This window comes from Oreochromis niloticus, linkage group LG8 (genome assembly GCF_001858045.2).
Source record: "Oreochromis niloticus isolate F11D_XX linkage group LG8, O_niloticus_UMD_NMBU, whole genome shotgun sequence".
In the NCBI taxonomy this organism is placed as follows: Eukaryota; Metazoa; Chordata; class Actinopteri; order Cichliformes; family Cichlidae; genus Oreochromis; species Oreochromis niloticus.
Genome location: NC_031973.2, coordinates 12,686,772 through 12,707,374, shown reverse-complemented (window position 1 = coordinate 12,707,374; position 20,603 = coordinate 12,686,772). Strand labels below are relative to the sequence as shown.

At 40.0% G+C, this 20,603-nt stretch overlaps 1 protein-coding gene across 15 annotated transcripts in view; it reads right to left on the bottom strand.

Moving 5' to 3' along the window:
• The window catches only part of LOC100703246 (calcium-activated potassium channel subunit alpha-1), a 92,859-nt gene that overhangs the window by 70,686 nt on the left and 1,570 nt on the right, over positions 1-20,603 (bottom strand). For 14 of the 15 annotated variants that reach the window (XM_025909971.1, XM_025909974.1, XM_025909973.1 and 11 more), the window contains one exon: positions 9,339-9,482. In XM_025909971.1, the coding sequence (XP_025765756.1) occupies positions 9,339-9,482 (144 nt within the window). The remainder of the gene's footprint in view (positions 1-9,338; positions 9,483-20,603) is intronic. The other variant, XM_025909972.1, reaches the window with a different exon arrangement.

The following is a 20,603-nucleotide window of genomic DNA, read 5'->3' as shown; positions in this document are numbered from 1 at the left end:
CCATCATTTTAAGTGCTTTATTTCTCTCGAAAATCATCCTTCAGTCAGGATTCAAGTAACATTTTTCTAAGAGAGAATATTTACTAAAGAGTCTGCAATTTTTTGTCAGAGGTGCACAACATAGAAAATGTTGCTACTTCTCAATCCACTGCTGTAATTTTGCAGCTCATCTGATTTCCATAAAGTTCAATAAACAAAATGTGATCCTGATTTTCTTCTGGAATTTAACACTGTAATAATCTAGGACCTACTATAAATAACTGAAAGTCAGAAAACATTTTTAAATGCTTTGAATGTGAATGTTTTTCTTGTAACAATGAGAAAGTACTGTACTAATAATTTAACTAATATGTAAGTTTAGCCTGAAATACAATTAAATGAGTGAATTATATAAAAATCCATCCACTGCACATTTGTTGGTAAATTAGTACATTTTTTAATTCATTCTCAAAACAAACATTTTTACTCTAAAATTGGAACGTTTAACAAAGCAGCCTCTGCGGGACTGACTGGAGTTTATCTCAAGAAGCTTTTGGAGGAAGTTCAGTTTTGGGCCAAATCTTCCAGCCCTGGGGGTTACTGATTATTCCTCATCTCCTTCTATTGCATTTATTTGTTTACTTTTTAGTTTAATCATCACAATTTAATTTTAATTAATTAAATATATTGTTTGCCGTTTCCTCAACACAGTTTCATTTTTATTCCATCTCATGAAGCACTTTGTTTCTAAATCTTGAACAGACAATAATCTGCATTATGTTTGCAGGATTGGTGATGTTAGCAAGACTACAGTAAAAACAGCAAAAGTAGTAGTTTTAGAAGTGGCATGTGTTTCCCAGCAGAGATTAAAGATCACATGTTACAGAATATAGGTCATAGTATCCTTGAAGCTATAAGGCAGTAGCTCAGTTTTTTGGCTTCTACCCACCGCCGTATTGCACAGATGTTAAAATAATCATGGAGGTTAAAGCACATAGAAACTGGATCTTCTCCTAAACCCTTGGCAGCTACACACAAGTGCTCAGTTTGTGTTTCGTGTTGTATACATTGCCCTGTAACTACCAGCGGCGTGAAACCTGATCCTCTGTTTGCCTGACACTGGTCCCTGTATATAGAGAGTGCATCTGATTTGAGCGCACTGACAATGTCCTTTCTGAGCTGTGAAAACAATGCTTCTATCCTTGAGCATTTTGGGTCAAGCCACTTGGGAACATCTCCCTCTGCCATCCTGCTCATCTATTTGCACTTATTTTGCATTTTATGATTCTTTGATGTGACAAAAAATTGATCTGCTCTTGTTAGACAGAAACGGCATGTTCTGTCCTGTAATGAATAAGAGATTTTTGCACCATTATTCAGATATTAAATACCGACAATCATAACATGCAGCGTGGAACCCCAAATCCCACAGTGGCTTAGCCATGATTTAAGCCATCCTGGAAGCAGCCCAACCACTCTCACAGTGAGGCGTAAAGAGCTTAGAGTAGGCATGGATGGATGTATCTCCCCCCCTCCCAGCTTCTTGCTGTCTGTCTCAGCTGAAATATTAGTTTGTCGCTTTAGAACATTTAAAATTGTGAGAAGATGACAACGAAGAAAAAAAAAAAATAGCAAAACCAAATCGTCTTTGCTGCTGTGGGTGTAAGAGAAAAAAATCTCGCTGCTGAGCACAAGTGATGACTCAACTCTCAGGCAGCACTTCAGAGAGGTGGGGTCCTTACTGAGAAACTTTGCCCCCGTGCTAACAATGGAAATGGAAATTCCTCTCACGTGTTAAAATGTAAATCATGGCCTGTGCTGTAGCCAAGAAGGTGGACATACAATAACTGCAGCAGTCCTGTGTTTTAAAGGTTGGAGGAGCTGCTCTTAAAGTGAACATTTAAAGTTACTTACTGATCATACAACATGTTGTAACTCATTTTCTTTAAGTGGCCACAGTAGTAAATTAAACTGAACTCGCCAAGGGAAAAACTACTTGAAGTATCAATCAAGAGTTTCATGCCTCTTTTACACCTGGCTTTCCAGAGACAGGAAAGAGAGGACTGTGATTAGTGATGGAGACGCAGCGAGCTCAACAAGCAGCTGCTTAGTCATTGTGTAGCTAATGATTTTTAATGGAATCTGCCGGCCAAATTGAGAATTTCTCATCATGAAACCGCTCACTGAATGGATTCTGGGGATTGGGGAGAAGAATGTTATCATAAAACCCTTCTCTACTATTTTAAATACCATGCCACTTCACTAAACTCATTATACTTGACTGATTGTTTGTGGCTAATGAGAGCCTGCTGAAAATGTGGTGCCCAAACATAGACAGGTTCCAAATTAGAAACGCTTGCGCCACCCCCCCACCCTGGAGGAATGGTAATTATCACACCTGATACTTGCTGGTGCCCAAAACTAATGGTGTGATTGCTGCAAGAATTTAGCCTCACGATCGCAGAGGGTTAAGGATCAAGCAACTCTCAATCTGTAGACTCTGCAGGCACAGATGGCCACAGGTCAAGATGACCTCAACTAAGCACGTCTAAGGACCACTCAGATCTGTCTGTGTGCTGCACTGAAGGCAAATATTAATGACATTATTATCTACACAGACACTGAAAACACCACCCAGAGCAAATCCGTAACCTGTATAAATGTAGCTAATATTCCATAGTCAGTGTTCGAATACATAACACCGAAGATTCCCTGCTTTTTTTGTGTTTGTTTTAATCTGAAGCAATCCAAAAATATCAGCAATGACAGGGTTTGATTTCTGCTATGTGAGAACACATGGAAGTAATTTAATGCATTTAAGAATGTAGACATGGTCAAGATGACCTGTTGATGTTCAAAACAATCATCAGAGCATAGAAAAAAGGTGATTTACAGGACTTTGAATGTGGCATGATTGTTGGTTTCAGACTGGCTGGTCTGAGTATTTCCGAGCAGAGAATGGCCAGAAAGAAGCACAAAAATAACAGAAAAATATCAAGTAAGCAGTGGGTCTTTGTAAAGATGGCTAATTGATGTCAGAGGTCAGAGGAAAATGGTAAGACTGCTTCGACCTGATAGGAAAGCAACAGTAAATCAAACCAACCTATGTGGAAGAGTATCTCTGAATGCAAAACATGAGATAGACTACAGCAGCAGAATACACCTGAGAGCTAGAAACAGGAAACTGAGGATACAATTTGCAGAGGGTAACCCAACCGGCATAACAGAAGACTGGAAAAACATTGCCTGGTCTGATGAGTGTTGAATTCTGTTGGTCCCTTCGAATCAGAATCTGGTGCAAACATGAAAGCGTGGATCAATCCTGCCTTGTATCAAAGGTTCAGGCAAGCTGCTGTGGTGTAATGATGTAGGGGATATTTCATTAGCACACTTTGAGATCCTTAGGCAAAGTCTACCATAGTATTGTTGTTGACCCTTTATGACCACAGTGTATCCATCTTCTGATGTCTACTTAAAGCAGGATAATGTACCATATCACAAACATCAAATAATATCAAACTGTATTCTTGAGAACAACTTTATATACCAAATGACCTCCACAGCTGCCAGATCTCAATCAAACAGAGCATCTTTGGGATGTGGTGGAACAGGAGATTCACATCATGGATGTGCAGCCAACAAATCTGCAGCATCTGTGTGATGCTATCCTGTCAATATGGACCAAGATCTCTGAGGAATGTTTCCAGCAGCTTGTTGAATGTATGCCACAAATAATAGAAGCAGTTCTGAAGGCAATAAAAGGTCCAACTGAGGACTAGCAAGGTGTACCCAATTGTGTTTGTGTGTGCAAGAGTTTGGTCCATAATTTCTAGGAAATTCTTCAAAAAAAAAATTTCTTTTTACTCGAATCAAGATGGTACTAGTGCATAGTGTGGCGTGTTAGTTTTACTTCAGTTATATACAATAATGGCTTACCAAGATGTTCTTGGTTTTAACTAGGAATGAAACAAAATAACTTCACTCTCACATGGCATTGTTTCCTTCTGTAGGGGCCTGACAAAACAGGCCTGGCAGCTGCTGTCACCCGAAAATAGCGGCAGGCTTAGAGACGGGCAGAGAGCCGAGTGGCGCTGCCACGTTGTTCACTCTGTTGTACTGGGTGCGGTGAAAGTCACACATGATCCCGTTGGCACCAGAGTCCACAGGTGGCAAACAGCGTCCTGTCTTTGCTACAAGGCCATGGGCGTGTTGAAAGAATATCTGTTACATACAACAACACCAACATCCTAACCTGAAGCCGAGAGTCAACTGGGAATGTCAAGAAAAGGGCACGAAGAGTGAATGCTGACTCCTTTCATGCTGAGCTGTGGAAAATGTGTAACAATAAATCAGCGCTAACAATGAATTCTCAGTCATGTAAAGGATAAGCGCGCCCATGACTTCTGAAAGGCACTCTGAATATTTCTGCTGGAGCGGCACCATAATCTCGCAATGAGAGAAAAGAGCAAGTCCCCACCAAAGTGTTTCGCCTTTCTCTCTCTCTTTCCCCTTTTTAACTCTCATCAGACAAAAAGCTTTTCCATGTAGCGGCTCAATTGCTGCAGCTCACGACCCTCTCAGAGGAGGAGGAGGTAAATGTCCGCCTGATGAAAATGCCCTTCTGGCCCACCAATAATTTCGTTCGGCGCTGCTTTCTCCCCTTGCGGTTGCGATATCAAATCTAGCGGTCGAGCCAGAAAATAACTCTTTCACCCTGTCACCCAATATGACTTTGTCCACACACACACTGACCCCAGAAAACCTAGACGACTCTAAATTGTGAGAACTTTTGTCTGACAGCTGGTGATGTTAAAATTAGAAGTGACCTAGATGAAGCTAGCACCTTTTGCTCACGGTTTAACCTGTAGAGGTTTAAGATGGGGAAAAAATTGGCCATCATACACTTCTGCTTGCCAGCCACAACTTAGGTATCCGAGAGGGGTGGAGCTGACTGAGGAACCCAGTGATACTGCGCATACATGTGCTAGCTACTTGCCAATCATACCGAAAGCCATACTTGGTTTATTAGTAATGTGGACAGTAACTGACACTAATGGGAGCAGTAATTTACAAAATGAATATGTTGTAGTGAATAAAACCTGAAACTAGTGATTGAGCCCATTATATTATTAGAAAAGTCTTTTAACCAGATGTCTTTTGCGAAGGGGTTGCCCCCTGCTGGCTGACAGAAAGAGGTTTTCACACTGGCTTCCCTTTTTAGCCATGGAAATCTTTTACATACTGTACAATCTATGGCAGCACACTTGATTATAGCTACTACCCCCATCAGTCTCCCCACATCCCACTCACCTCTTAGCTCGCCAAGCTCCACCCTTTGTCAACAGAGCACAGGCATGCTCACGAAAACGAAAAATATGCTAAACTCAAACAGGAGTTCCAATAATGCCTGTTTGAACAGTTTTAAAATGCATGGGTGTGGTTTGTGTGTGTGTGTGTTTTGGGTTTTTTTAAACGTGCAAGAAGTACAGTAGTACTCACGTGCCAAATGTTGGTATGTCTTGGCAGCTCAGCTTATTGAGACTGTAACAACATATGGCATGCATAGCAGAGACTTGTAGCTACTGTATGTAAGAAGCTTTTCCAAAAAAAGGAGTTACAAATGAGCAAAAACAGCCTGGTGTTTACCTGCAGTACTTTATAGTCAGAGAATTCATCCAAATCTAACTTTAATGCCTTCGTCTCTGTTCAACCTGTGACAGGGGTTAAAGGGCAAAGATTGAAAACTTAAAAGCACCAGAGGTCATTTTTGGGCGTCCAATAATAGAAAACCTTTCTCTGGCCAGAATAATAGCTTTGTGACATCCAAGCCCCCCCTGTGGACTTCTAGAGGCAAACACACATGGGCTAAATGTCACTCAGCAGGGTCCTGTCATTTAAGAGAAATCAGATTTTCCTTCAGAATACACAAACTTGGGCCTGGCTGTGGTGCATACTTTCTATCTGAACTTTCTTGACAATTGTAGTCTCAAGGGAAATACAAATAGGAAATACATCCATAACCTGCTGCTTTTTTCTTTTGGGGGTTTTCTTTGGTATAAGTATAAACTGCAGCCAACTGTTCAGGCCCTGAGGTGCGTTTGTTTTGACGTTTGCAAACAGCAATGTGATGACATTTGTCATGAATAGGAAGGGTGGTCTTGTGTGATGCTAAAATGGATATGGGGAGGGAAAATGCAATAGTAAATAAACTGACAGATGGCCCCAATCTAGAGGAAACCCATGTCTTTACATACAGTATGTTGCTGACCTGAATTTTGAAAACTAAACATGAGAGTTCGCCTTTCCTCGTTTTATTTGAGCGCTTAAAGATCAGAGACTAGATCTCCTGCAGATAAAACTTTACAGACTAAAAGGTCACCAGGAAGTGTCCTCTCTGCTAATCAAACAGCCCTAAAGGCAAGGTTTGATCTTTTACAATCTGCTGAGGCCGGTTAGGCAAATGAACACTGGGCTTCCTCAGCTTCCGCAGGGCAGCTTGCACCTGTCTGTCACTCAACAGTCACAGTCAGAGGTAAACATTCAGCTAAGTCTACAGTGATCGTGCCTCCTCTGTGTAATGTGTTACATTTACCTAAAATGTGTCATGCTACAGATGTCAAAGCCCCTTAGTTGAAATGCCCAATTACAGGAAGTGAGGAAAAAAAGCCACAACCATCAAACTCGGTCACTCAGAAAACCAAATGTCTTGTCATGTACTTTAAACATTAACCAGCTTTGTAACCTTTGTGCTCTGACATACTCTGTGTTTGTACTGTAGAGCTAATTGAACAGAAGCCCTCAATTGAAACGTATGATTTATGTGTTTATTTTTGGCCTTGGGCTTATCAAATATAATTCAGCGATCAATTTTTTGGTCTTTTAACTTTTAACTTGTGGTCCGCATATTTGTGTATTTTCGCGTCCATGTTTTTAATTTTTTTGATTGTTTATTTGTCTTTTAGGTCTTCTTCTGTACCTTTTGTAAAAAGGCTTTGTAGAGCTATACGGCACGAGCAACTGCAAGCAGCAGGTATCAATCTGCTAAACTGAGATTCAGAAAGTTAAATTAAAATTGCAAAACGCTGCAGGCATCCTGCAGCTGAGCCTTCTTTTTTGCATAATCCATGCCTCAACTGTCTCAATTTATCCACTTCAACTTCAGCCACATTTGCACTTAATAATGTAGTCAGGTTTAATTACTAAAATTAATTAGAAACAGCACACTGGATTGTTCATTTGGATTCATATGCACAACCACTAATTGATTTTTTGGGGAGAGGTTCAAGTTTAAAACTGGCGGATTTACTCTTTGCTGGCTTTTATTAAACAAGACTGCAAATAGAAAACAGCTGGGAATAGCAGCTCAAGATACATATAAATATAGGATCTTTATACAACAAATAAATACACAGAAGACTCACTTTTATTTAAGCTATTCCTTGCTCTCACTCCCCAGTAAAAATGCTCTCAGATGGCCTGGAAATAGGCTTTAATGCGCTCCCTGAAAAGGCTGAAATAGAAAACACACATCTGCCCTGTTTAGGTAAGCTGCAGTTGCCATGGTTACAGACGAGCACTTGCTAAACAGTTGTGTCAAGCCATCATTGAGACAGAGCACTTGAGCTGTGCACACACACACACACACACACACACACACACACAAAGAAGCAAGCTGGGAAGCGTTGGTGTTTTAAAGTGAAAAACAAGGAAACAGAGAACGGGGAGATGTTGTTAGCAAAATGCTGCTGTCAACATACACCACCACTAGTCTCTGCACTCAGTCCACTGTGGGGACAATTTGAGTTTCATAACGTTTGGAGGAAGATGAACAAAATGTGCCCCTTGTTGCTCAAGCCGGGAGCAAAAAAATATTTGATTTTACCACCTTTCACACACTCACACAGACTGTATATAAAAGACGTATGAAGCCACCGTGACATCATCCACTTGTTCGTAAAGTCCCATTTTGACACCACTAATATTGCAGACATATGTCTTAAAAAATTATAAACAGGTGATTTGTAAAAGAGAGGGAGGTAATTTCAAGGCTCTAGCTGTATATTTAAACATGGGAGTCTATAGGAATGACTAGCTTGTGGACCTAGCCTCAAGTCTCAATAATCTAAGTAGTTCTTGGGTTCTTCTGATTTGGCATCTTTTTCCAGATGTTGCCACTTGATGGATGTGCACATCAACTCAAATCCAGAGTCAATATTTTAATTTAGATTTAAAGGAACATTTTCTTGTAAGCATGACACATTTTAAGGACACTTTATAACAAAAAGACTTGACAAAGTGTTCTGAAATCAACTGAAATATTTGTGAATAAGTGAACAACGTCATATAAGTGTCCAAATAAAGACGTATTCCATCTTCTTAGCCTTCCAACATGATCAGCAGTTTCGTTTTAGCCCACAAATATGAACTAGGTGGATCATTAATATTCCACATCCCATCATAACAGTTTAGTGTACCGCTCGCCCGGCATTCAAGATTAACAACCTCCACACGCCGAGCCAACTGGAGATGCTGCACCGCATTTAAGGGGGTAGTTGAAAGTGGGATCGAGCCCGAAGCACTGCGTCAAGCTCTGGCACAGTGCTCCCACTCATATCATCTCATTTCATCACTCCACAGTCGCAGTACTTGAAATGCTGAACATTTACAGCCAAATCATTATACAGTGTTGAGAAATAATAAGAATAAAAATAAGAATAATTTAAAAAACACCATATCCCTGATTGGATATCGTGTGGCAACATAGTACAGTACACAAGATGATAACAGGTGTTTAAGGGATGTGTTCTCCATCTAACCCTGTGAGCAGACACACCAGGCACCATCGCATGACCAAATGCAATTGTAAAATTGCACATGTCCCTCCCTCCTTCCTTTCTTTGGCATCTGTTTCTCTCTGCTGTCCGAGGTTATTATGGGGTGTATGACCTTAATACATGCCTTAAATCTCTCTGCTTTGTTGCCCAGGCTTTGTTTGGATGTGTAAGCCTCGCTGTCTGAGAGAAAACCTACCAGGAGATACACTTCCCAATGATACGTTTGTGGGTTTGACAAGCAAAATTAAAAGCAAGGAATATTCACACATGCCCAGTTTGTGCCTGGTCTGACGCAGGCTCCTCTGGCTTGTCCTATAATAACAAATGTTTTTCACAAGACAAAAATACTACAAGGGAGCTCAACCAAGTGAATTGCTGTCATCAGTAAGTTTGGGGATGATTATGATGGGCTGTCACGCTTCATCTCACCGACATCTTAAGCAGCGGCCTGCTACATGTAAGCCTAAGTAGCTGAAGATGTCAATCAAAAACTGAACAAAGGATGATGGCTGAGAATGAGCTTACCAGGACTCTTCCTGTCAGCGTCTGAGCAGATATCATGACTCCGGCCCAGTCTTTGACCGAGGTCATCCAGCCCACCTCGCTGGCCGCTGCATCATCCTTGTCCGTGCGTTTAATACCATCGCCCGTGGTGATCCGATGGACCTCCTCAAGAAAAAAAAGACAAAAACAAACCCCAGTATTGGTTATCAATTGCTGCAATACAGTAATTGAGCCCTTGAGCCCTGTAGGTCAATGCTCTGACCTATAACAAGTGTAGTTTTGGATGTCAATCAGGAAAAGAAAACACATATATGTCAATGGAAAACCAAGGACACTGCACGCTCATAAAGTCGCCACACATTTAAGCATACCCTACTGCTTATTTTACAATAATTGTGACAATAATTAGCATACTAACTTATGCTGTTTAAGTTGAGAAGAAAAGAAGTGATTAGATTTACAGAGCCAGTAAATCAGGTGAGAAGCAGACTTATTTTTCTTACACTTGTAAAATCAAAAGATCGTTTTGCAACTAGAGGGGTCACATCCTGCTGGGCTTTAAAATACCAGGAGGCTGCATCCAACTTTGATATGCAATTTCTGGCTGCTGCCATTAATTAGATTAACTGTAAAATCTGTAAAAATAAATAAATGATACAAAAGCACAGAGAAAACCCCAACAATCAGACCCCATATGAGCAAGCACTTGGAAACAGCAAGAAGGAAAAACTCCCTTTTAACAGGAAGAAACCTCTATGGAAACCAAACCACACCAATGGATGATGTGTTGTGTTGGCAAGTTTTCACAATATACACTGATTATTAATAGGATAACATTAGATATTACATTAACATTAACTCTTACCACCTACAGAGCCCTGAAATTTATTAACAGAATTTGGTCAACAAAAAGTTAAATACATCATTTCTAATATAGGGACAAGGTGCAAGGCCTTCAAAACAAAGCTAAGCACATGCTTGTACACATGCATACAGTAAACATACACAGACAGCAGTAAAGAGACTCCAGGAGTGTATCCATGGCAGCCACTGAGCTCCTGGTGTTTCTGCTTCACTGAGTGGGCTGCCTGCCTGCCTGCCTGTCTTTCTTTCTGCCTGCCTGTCCATCTGTCTGTTTGTCTGCTGGGACTGGCATGATTCACAGAGCAGGAAATCGAGACAGGATGCAGAGGTTAGCCATGCTCCCTGATGAAACACCCCACAGCCCCGAGGCCAACACAGCTCAGACTCTTTACCTCATGACATCCTACTCCTCTTCCACCTTAATGGTGTCACACATCGCACTCTCTGAGGCCCATTCCCTTCAGCTGTTCTCATCAAATACAATTTGCTGATGCCGCGCATGTACAGGAGTTGGGGAGAGTTAACTATTCATTGTTCTTGCAGTTTCCATTAACATGTGTCATTTGTACACTAATGCAGCACTTATTGTGGGGGGGTTTTTTATGCCCAGGATCTTAGTATACTGCACTCTCCACAAACTGAATGGACTCTCACTCTGGATGATGGGGAGCTAGCCTCAAAGAACTCCTGCTATGCAACATGCATTGTAATTCCACTCCACTATAAATCTTTTTAAAGATGAGGCGTGAGAAGTGTAGCACTGCTGAAATGAATGCATGAATGGGTTACACAGTTTGTCTGCTTGGAACGTCAGAGGGAAGCTGCCAAATCTCCTTATTTTAAAAAGTAAAGGGCTGATCTGCCCAACCTAGACACCCTGATACCTTCCAAACATGTGCATGTACCAATTGGACATGACATTTTTACATTACAGTTAAAAAACGAATTAAGTGGACACTGTCTGCTATTATTTAAGATTCACATAATAATCTTAAAAAGAGAAAAGAGAAGAAAAAATATATTGTTATGAACAGCAGAGTCTCTAAGTTTGATGTATGTGGATGAAATATAAGTAAATAAATGGTTAAAGCCAATCATTAATACCCTATGCACATCAGCTTAGAGCTACACACTTCTCAAATTAACAAATGACTACATCATTAAGGGCCTTTTTTATACGAGTTTTTAATCACACCTTATGACTCAAGCAATTGACTAAAAATAAACCACAATGTCCCTGCTCAGCGTACTGATGAAGCATGTCTCTTCAGGGGATAAAATCCACTGACATTTTTTAAATTGGCCACAAATCCCGAGTAAAGACCAAAACTAACAATGAGCTCATTCCATTAACAAGTATGCCGTGTACCTTCCTGACATCAAGCTTCACTGGTGGTCCACTAACACAGAAAACGAGGCGCACGACAAGTAGGTGCACACCCCGCCACCCCACCCCCATTATGATCACCACTGCACTGCTGCCATAAATACTCAGTGGAGCACGGATGTATATTAATCAACGATTGGAAATAGTCCCAAACAGCCATTCTGTAAATTCAATTTGAGTAATGTTGCCTGGGGAAAAAACCCCCAGCTGCAATTACTGAGGCCTTTTTAAAAACTTGCGCTTTATTATGCTCGTTAAAGATTTACATCATTAGAATTCAGTCACCGTGAGTCAGAGTGTCACAGAGGGTAGGATATTAATCAAGAATCATTTAAGCTTTATTGTTTGTCTTTTTGTTTGGATTGATTGAAAATGTAAAAGAGTGAGTTACCCTGACTTATCCTTTAACAGGTTTTGGAATAAATTGGAGGCTGTATGCAGGCAATTCTTGCAGGAGATGATGCAACCGGCCCTGTCCTTCACATTGAAGTATGTGGCTGTCATCAAAGTAACAAAGCATTTATTTTTGTAAAAACAGTCACTATGAACATTTAATATACGTTTTTTTTTTTTTTTTAAATGGCAATTCATTAGTAAATCACTGTTTTCTGTTATGAACACCTACTAAAGAAGTGAAAACAGCCTATGTGATAGTTCCTGGTATAGGAGGTGTCATTAGGCCCACGTAACTGTGAGATACTGAGGAAAAGGGAGAAATAAGTAGCACAAGTGCCCTTAGAAATAAATCTCAAGAAAGTTAAGTCATAAAAAATAGCCAAAAGTCAAATACTGATACTGCAAACGTCTGCAGTGTATTACTTGTGTTAATGTGTACAGTTTACATAATTTCTGTCGATCTACAGACAACACATTTCAATCGTTCTTATCGTAACTAAATACTTTGCTCAACAAAGAAATTCAATCATGTACACAGCCATTAAACCACCGTCAGCCCATGTTAGACTTCCTGCAGCCTGTCCAGAGCCCTGCAGCTAACCTGATAACGCCGCAACAACATGTCCACTTCACTTAGCAGCTAATGCAGCCAGCAACCAATTCTGTGAAACTCCAGTTTAGAAATGTCAGCCAACAGGTATCAGCTGTTTTCATACAGATACCGAGTCTCATTCTGCTTTATCTGTGGACAGTTTCTTACAGAGGCGCTTCTGCAGCAGGGTCTTACATTGTAAGCCAAGCTTCCAACACTTTCCAAGGTTACATCATTTATTTTAAAAAAAAATCTTATCAGATTGGTCTTGAAACAGAGCCTTTAGGGGAATTTAAGTCGAATCTCACTTCTGAATCGCCTTAAGGAGATCACGGTGAGTGGATAAGACTTGGGTAAGGGACTGAAAGGGGAAAGAAAAAGCCGTTTCACTTGTCAGTCAGCAGCCTCTTCAATTAGTGTTACAGTAAAGTGTTAAGTAACAAAGCTACGGACCTCTAAGTTCATGGCAGTAAACTGAAAAAATGTGGTGTCGTCTAAATTGTTTGGCTAGGAAACACTAAAACGTCCAAGTATCCCTGACTGCAACCTCTGATTTATTAGTTTAAATGAAAAATCTGGCATAGGTATAGATTATATTGGTTGGGTCAGAGTTAAAGGCTGACTTTGATTGGACGCAAGCTGTAAGCACCAATGGTTACCAAGGGTCACAATAGCTATCAGTCTCCAGGATGTATGAAACACAATGTATCACATCAGAGTCTAAAGTTTAATGTGGTGCTAAATAAGAATCATTATTTACAGAAATGGTAGTTATTTAAAGGAACTATTATTTTAGTCTGCCACATTGTTTCACTAGTAAGTAAAGATCAGGCAGTTTACTTGTCTTCAGATACTTTACCTCCAAGCCACAACAACTGATAGTACAAGTAGCTTATTAATATTGTAAAACAGCATCCGCACAAATGTGACACAGCAAATGCAAGCTATCATCAAAGCTAACGGCAGTCTGACTAAACATTAAGAGCGTGAACCTCGTTTATTGGCCAAGTCTAAACATGTCATTTGTCTATAACAACTATAACATCTACACAGAGCGTTCCCATAAACTGTATATGAAAGGAAAAATTCTTTGCATAAAAACGGCACATTGTTATGGAAAATAATGCTCAGCCTGTAAAAATGGCTTTGCAACTGAGCCAACAAGTCTGAGGAAAGAAATGTCCCTATGCAGCTCAGTGACCTTCTCTTGATTTAACCACGAGGCTAATGCAGCTTGCTTTATAAACTGGAAGTGTAAAGTTTCACAGATGATGAAAAATTTTGTCCGTTTACATTTTGGGAGTACTGAATTTCTTGGCCAATCATTGCAAGAGGGCTTAATTTTGCAATTTTCAGACTTTAAAGAAATACTAATTTCTAACTTTTTTTATTTAAAAAAAGCATATATACAAAAAAGCAAAGAAATAGAAAAAGGAGAAAAAGAAAATCTCTCTTATCCACCAGGACAAATTTAATTTTTGTCTTGAATTCCTGTCTCGTTTCATACTCACCTCTACTCAAGTATCATGAATCTTGGTTTAGAAGATTAACCCTGCCTCCTCGCTTGTCACAGGATTAGAAATGAGTATATCAGAGAAACGAGTACATCAGGGGGACAGCTCAGGTTATGCGGTTTGGAGACAAAGTTAGAGAGGCAAGGCTGAGACGTTTGGACATGTGCAGAGGAGGGGATACTGGATATATTGGACAAAGGATGGTGAATGTGAAGACGCCAGGCAGGAGGAAAAGAGGAAGAGTACAGAGACTCATGGATGTAGTGAAGGATGACATGCAGAGGTTTAGTGTGGGAGGATGCAACAGGTAGAGTAAGATGGAGCCCTTAAAGGAGCAGCCAAAAGAAGAAAAGCTTGACATCACTGAAATCATGCTTTTCATATACAGCACATTATATACAATATAAATTTTTTGAGGGGGAACAAAGTGTCTGTACTCAAAGTGAGTATTAGTGATGGCCGGTGCATCACTTTTGTTTTCTTTCCAGAACTGTTTGGAATAATGGCACAGTTATGCGAATGTTTATTTCTTTTTCACAAGGCAGACAGATTGATGAAACATTTCATCTAATGCATTTCTCTGACACCGCACTTTTCTGCTTTAATGAATAAAGTGGCGCAGGCTTCAGTGGGGGAAAGTGATAGCCGTTAAGTAGGTTTAATTGGCATCACGCTGCTATTCCCCACCAGTTTAATGACCAAATCTAAAAATGTAAGCTGAAAACACGTCGGCCATGACACTAAAAGCAGAGTTCAAAGATTACGGATTTGCCATTCATGACTGTCCAATTATTCTTTAAAAGGGTCAGATGAGTGACTTTATCTTAAGGTCACACGCAGGAAGATACCTTCAATGAGAAACTAAAGCGCGGTGTTTTTGACATTTAAATCCTTCCTGCTTGAAATAAACAGATACAGCAGGCCTTAACATGTACAGTTCATGTCACGTTTACTATTCTAAGTGCAATATTTTTAGCGTTATGGCTATCCAAACACCAGAGGGTTAAACAATCGTTCACTAGACTTCACTTTAATGTAACGAAAATAGCTTAGATCCATTTTTAATAGCAGCAGAAAAGCACATGCAGTCATTACAGCAGCTCAGAGAACACAGCTCCTCTTTGTCACTTTGATCAGTAGTCAGAGCCTCCAAATTTAGGTTTCACTATCTCACCTAAATCTAGTCTTCCTGACACTGAACGTCATTAATCAAAACGGCTGGCCTGTTCTCAGGATGCACCATGATCATTTCTCAAAGTGAGAGTATTAAACTAGAATAGAACATGTGGCTGGGGACACGATTTCTCCAAAAAATGACTAAATTATTTAAACATACATTCATTTAAATCACGTTAATAATGAACCAAGAGAGAAAGTCTTCCTGAAATATGCGGGGTAATGAAAGATTATCTGTAGACCAATGTTCTTCCTAACAATGAATACAATTAGAAAATGAGTTCTGGAAATGTTGGGATGCTGTGTTAAATCCAGATAAAAACTACTAAGTTACAAATCCCATAAACCCAAATTGCACTCATAATAAAACATAGAAACCATATCAAATGTTTAAACTGAGAAAATGGACCATATTAGAAAAAATATAAGCTCAATTTGAATTTGATTGTGTGTTTGATTTGATGTGTGTGTGTGTGTGTGTGTGTTCAATATGACAACTTGTATGATCCTCTTGTAGGGGCATTCATGTATGTTTTGCGAAGTCTACTTATTTGAAAGCATTTGATGGGCACTGGTCAGACACATACTTGTTCCTGTTGCCAGCCACACATGTCCTTTCGGCATTGATTTTTCCGGTCAGGAAGACGACTGACTGACATTTTTTAGTATTTTAAGGCTGCTGGAGGAAACTGGGGGGTGTTACAGCCTTTTGCAACCTCTACCCAACCTACAGAGCAGTGCACGAGTCTAAAGAGTCAATTGTCTACAACTGACAAGGCATGCTTGAGGTTAGCGTTGGAGACAACACTTCTTGCCTTCATGCTCGCTGGACTTTTTTCACTGAGATAATCTACTAATTTAAAATAAAACAAATCTTTCTAAAAACTCTGGTGTCAGTCTCAACTCTACGTTATGGTTTTTGAGCAAGGTTATAACAGAGTTTGAGAATTTCAAATCATTGCATTCTGTTTTTATTTACATTTTTACACAGTGTATAGTTTTTTGGACTCAATTTGTATTTATTTTCTACGTGATTTTATAGACAAAGTGTGAGCAAATTTGTCCAGGAATTACAGGCTAAAACAGGACACTGAATGCATTTGTTATTTAACAGAAACTGCAGTATTTAAAATGGATAAAAAGGCACTGAAATGTAGGAAGGACATTCAGTTCAAATGATTAAGATAATACTTTTGATCAGAATGCTAGCTTTCCATTTGATATGCAAAAATAACACGTCTGGAAACCAAACACCTTCTACTGTCTTTGTGAACAGAAAAAAGGCAGCAGGCTACGGGACAGTTGAGATGTTTAACAACTGTGTTCATCTGAGACCTGTTGGATCCCAGATGGTGCAGTGACAGCCAAGCTCCACCTTGCTGCTTATATTATGCAATGTGAGCAAGCTTATACTTAACCAACTAATTACACGGCCAATTAAACAGACATTTGAAGGAATACATTTCCTTTAGTTAAAAACAAGACCGACAGGCTTAATTGCAGAGGACATTGTCAAAGGTTTTAGGGACTAGTTGTTACATTATGCTGCCATTAGGTGATACTTCTTATTACTGGGATGTACGAGATGTGCTCAAGAGTTCTTAGCCAAGGAAAAAATGAAATGGACACTAGCCAAATCCTGCTGCAGAAAACAAAGTTATGATTCAGCGACAGAGAGCAAAAACGGATTATTTTCAAAGTAATTTATGAACTCTGATATTGATATTGATGCTGTGTTGTATTGCCTGGCTGACTATCTAGCTTTTTGTGTGTGCATATGCAAGTCTTCAGGTCTTTGTGTGTGAAGACGACAACAGAAAATTGCCACTCAGCTGTTCCGACTTACTGACTTGTAATTGCTACTGTTCGATCACGAGCCCTCAGCTGATAATTACAATGTTTCAGACAGCACTTGAACGCACCATGAGCCCGACTCTTTACCTGAGTCCTCCACTCAACACCCCCGCAACCACACCCTGCCCTGCCTGACACATCTAAGGTGTCATGTCGAACTGCCTGCGTAAGAGAGGCGGTAAGAAAAACAACAATCCTTTAAATTCTTTTTAGCCAATAAAACATCACAAATTAGGTATGTTAAAGATTGAAAAGGACTACTGCTAACAAGATAACATGCATTTAAATGTAATCAAATTTTAATAACAGATAAAACCCAGCTGTAGGTACTTCAGATTTAATGCAGTGTTAGCACCAGCATACTGATGTTCAGTGTCCTTCTGTAGCCTGCAAGCATTAAGTATTAAAATCACACTGAACCCCTTAAGCCCAAGGCTGCTGTTTGACATTTCCACCTCAACAAACTCCACAAATATTGTCACCAACAGCTGCAAAACTGTTACAGCAAAACTGCAACATTTGAGCTCAATGAATAAGAGACACGTGGAATAATTTTGAATATTCTACTTGTCACAAGTCCAAAGGCAATCTTGGACAGGTCACCAGTCTATCACAGGGGTAACATAGAGAGACAAACTCTCTATGGCAAATTTTAACCTAATGTGCCAGAGCACCCAGAGAAAACCCACACAGAAACAAAACCCACATACAAAGGGGACCACCGCCCAATTAGCCAAATTAAAACTATAGTTATTAACACCAATGTGATTGGACCTGTTCTAAAAGTATGATGCAACAAAAATGATTCATAACAATACAAATGTAACATCTCTAGCAAAGATGTCATACTTTGACACCACTACAGATCTCTTAGCTGAGCAGGCGACCTGACCATTTGGTATATGTCATTCCCTGCTTTCCTGTCTACTTTCTACTGATGTATAATACCTTTAAGTTGTCACAGCACTCCTTTAAATCAATATCGAGACTGCTCGCTCACCATTTATGTTATAAAGGTGTGTCTGTGAGAGGTAATATGGTTCTTGTGATACCAGGTTTAAATGTATCCAGGAAACACTACAGAAGTAACACCTTACTGCATCATCAGAGCAAAAATGAACAGACCTATAAGCCAGAGAGATTTAGGGTAACCTACTTTTGAAATACATCATTCGAGAGAGTTTCTATGCTCCCTTCTGTGTTTAATCTTTGCTCCAAATAAGAGTCAAATGATTAAAAAACAAGAAAAAAAAATGCTGTATGGCCTTATGGCCCCTATAGATACAAGACTGAAGAAGAGTGAGCAGAGATGTTACGTCATCGTGTTCCAAAAAGGCTCCACTGATCACGACATTTCAGACCTCACCTAATGGAAAAATCCATAACAAAGGGGAACATGAACGTCTCCAGAAAATTTCATCACAATCCATCCACTGCTGGTTTTTTGCATCTGGATCAAAACCAGCAGAAATACTGCTGTAATAAACTTCTGGGCACTTTGGGGCATCAGGAAATCTTATTGTCCAATGAAACATTATCGCTGAACACTAGTCAGTTCGTGGATAAGTGGAGATGTGGTCTCTCAAAACTCAACGCAAGCTAATAAAGAAGTGTGCGCAAGTTTCACACAAAGTCTGCACCATGACGGAGGAGCTGCCACAACTTGTCATCCTCCCATTGTGAGTACAGTGCCATTTACAATGAAAACAATTTCTTCCTCTTTCCTAGACGGATAATAGCAGCCATTCATCAGAACCTCGCAAATGACGTGTTTCATCGATTTCCATCAGTCTGGGAGAACAGAGCCACAGAGATGGAGGCTCAGAGACATAAGAGCTGTCAGATCAGAGCAGAGCTGGGCAGTGAAAGCCCCGCAGAGGAGGAAAACAAAGTTTAAAAAAAAAAATCAGAATAGAAGGAAACAGATTATCAACTCCCATCTATGAACAATGCACTTAACGCTCCATGTTTGGGCTGCTAATGACATGCACAGACTGGAGGGGGTGGGGAGGTGTTCCTCCAACACAACCTGCCACATCTCACAGCCACTGCATAACAGAGAGAGATTTACTCTTCTAATGAAATCCTTTGCTTGCCAGTTGCTTAGCAACAAAAGTACTGATTCATATGGCACATACGGTATGCGCCTGACACTGCATTTCTGACACTTTGGAGGAAGGTTGCTTCTTGGATGAGGAAGAGAGGGTGAGAAGAAAACAGGGCAGGAGTTATGAAATGAATGCCAGGAGAGCAAAAGGCAGAGAGGGAGAGATTGGAAGTGAAAGGATGACCCGTCTCTGGCTGACTCCCACAGAGTAGCACAACAGGTTGGTGGAGCTCGGCAGCTCCACAAAAACACACACAAAAAAACCTGACTGCTCTCTTATATGCGCACATAAACAGTGTTCAGCTGTGGACCCTGAAACGAAAAACCTCAGCATGATCCGTTTTCAGGAAAGCATTTCAATTTTCTACATCTATAAATAAATCTTAGCCAAAAACCAAACCAAACAAACGGATCCTTTTAAATATTGGTCGGAAAAATGTGTCGGTCTTTCAGGTTTATTCATTTATCAAGCAAAGACCTGAAACATTTGCAAGTTGTTGCTTTGTATTATGACAACTAATATATCTGAATTGTTGGTAGTTAATATTTGGGTGCTGGGAACATGTATTTTCTGTATTTTAAAGAAAGAAGATACATCGACATATTAAATAACCCATGACTCTAATTGTTATGTGCAGCCTTAATTGTAAGCAGCTTCAACCCAACCATGGAAATGATACAGACGTCTCCCTTCAAAAGGTCAGCACCACCCTGCATGCAGCCTTTAGCAATTCTCTTCCACCCTGACTGCCTGTCTGAGAAATGAATGCACATGCATTAAGACAAACTGCTCCATCTCTTGCACTTTTATCAGCTAGTCCATCTTTGTCCTTAAGCACATGCGAAATGGCGGAAACTCTAAAATGAGACTTTATTGAAAAACACAACAGAAAGATTTTTTATTTTTCTAACACACGACTGCAGACGGCCTCGCGCAGATGATGTCATTACTGTGAGGCCGAAAATCTAGTAGCAGTTGAATTAAATGTCATGCGGATTGTCTCTGGAGATTACAAAAAAGACACGCATGAACATATCTGACCCATGTAGCAACCCCTGATAGCTCCACGTGTCCTCAACAGGTGAGAGTATTCCAGACTTTATGAAATACGCTAAACAAACTGTGCGGCATGTTCAGCTGGACAGTTTCAGAAAGAAACTGATGCTGAATTCAGATTGTGTTGACAAGAACTCAAAAGGGGGGAAACTACGCTAAGTTGCTGTTTACAGAAGGTTAAAAATCCCTTGTCCTCAATAAAATCCAGCTGGATGGATTTTTGTTTGAAGCGTTCCAAAAAATAATAGTAAAAATAATAAGATTCAGCAGCACATTTTGCCTCTGCTACTCTGGATAATTTACAGAACAAACAGTGAGAAATTCTTCAACAGAATGTAG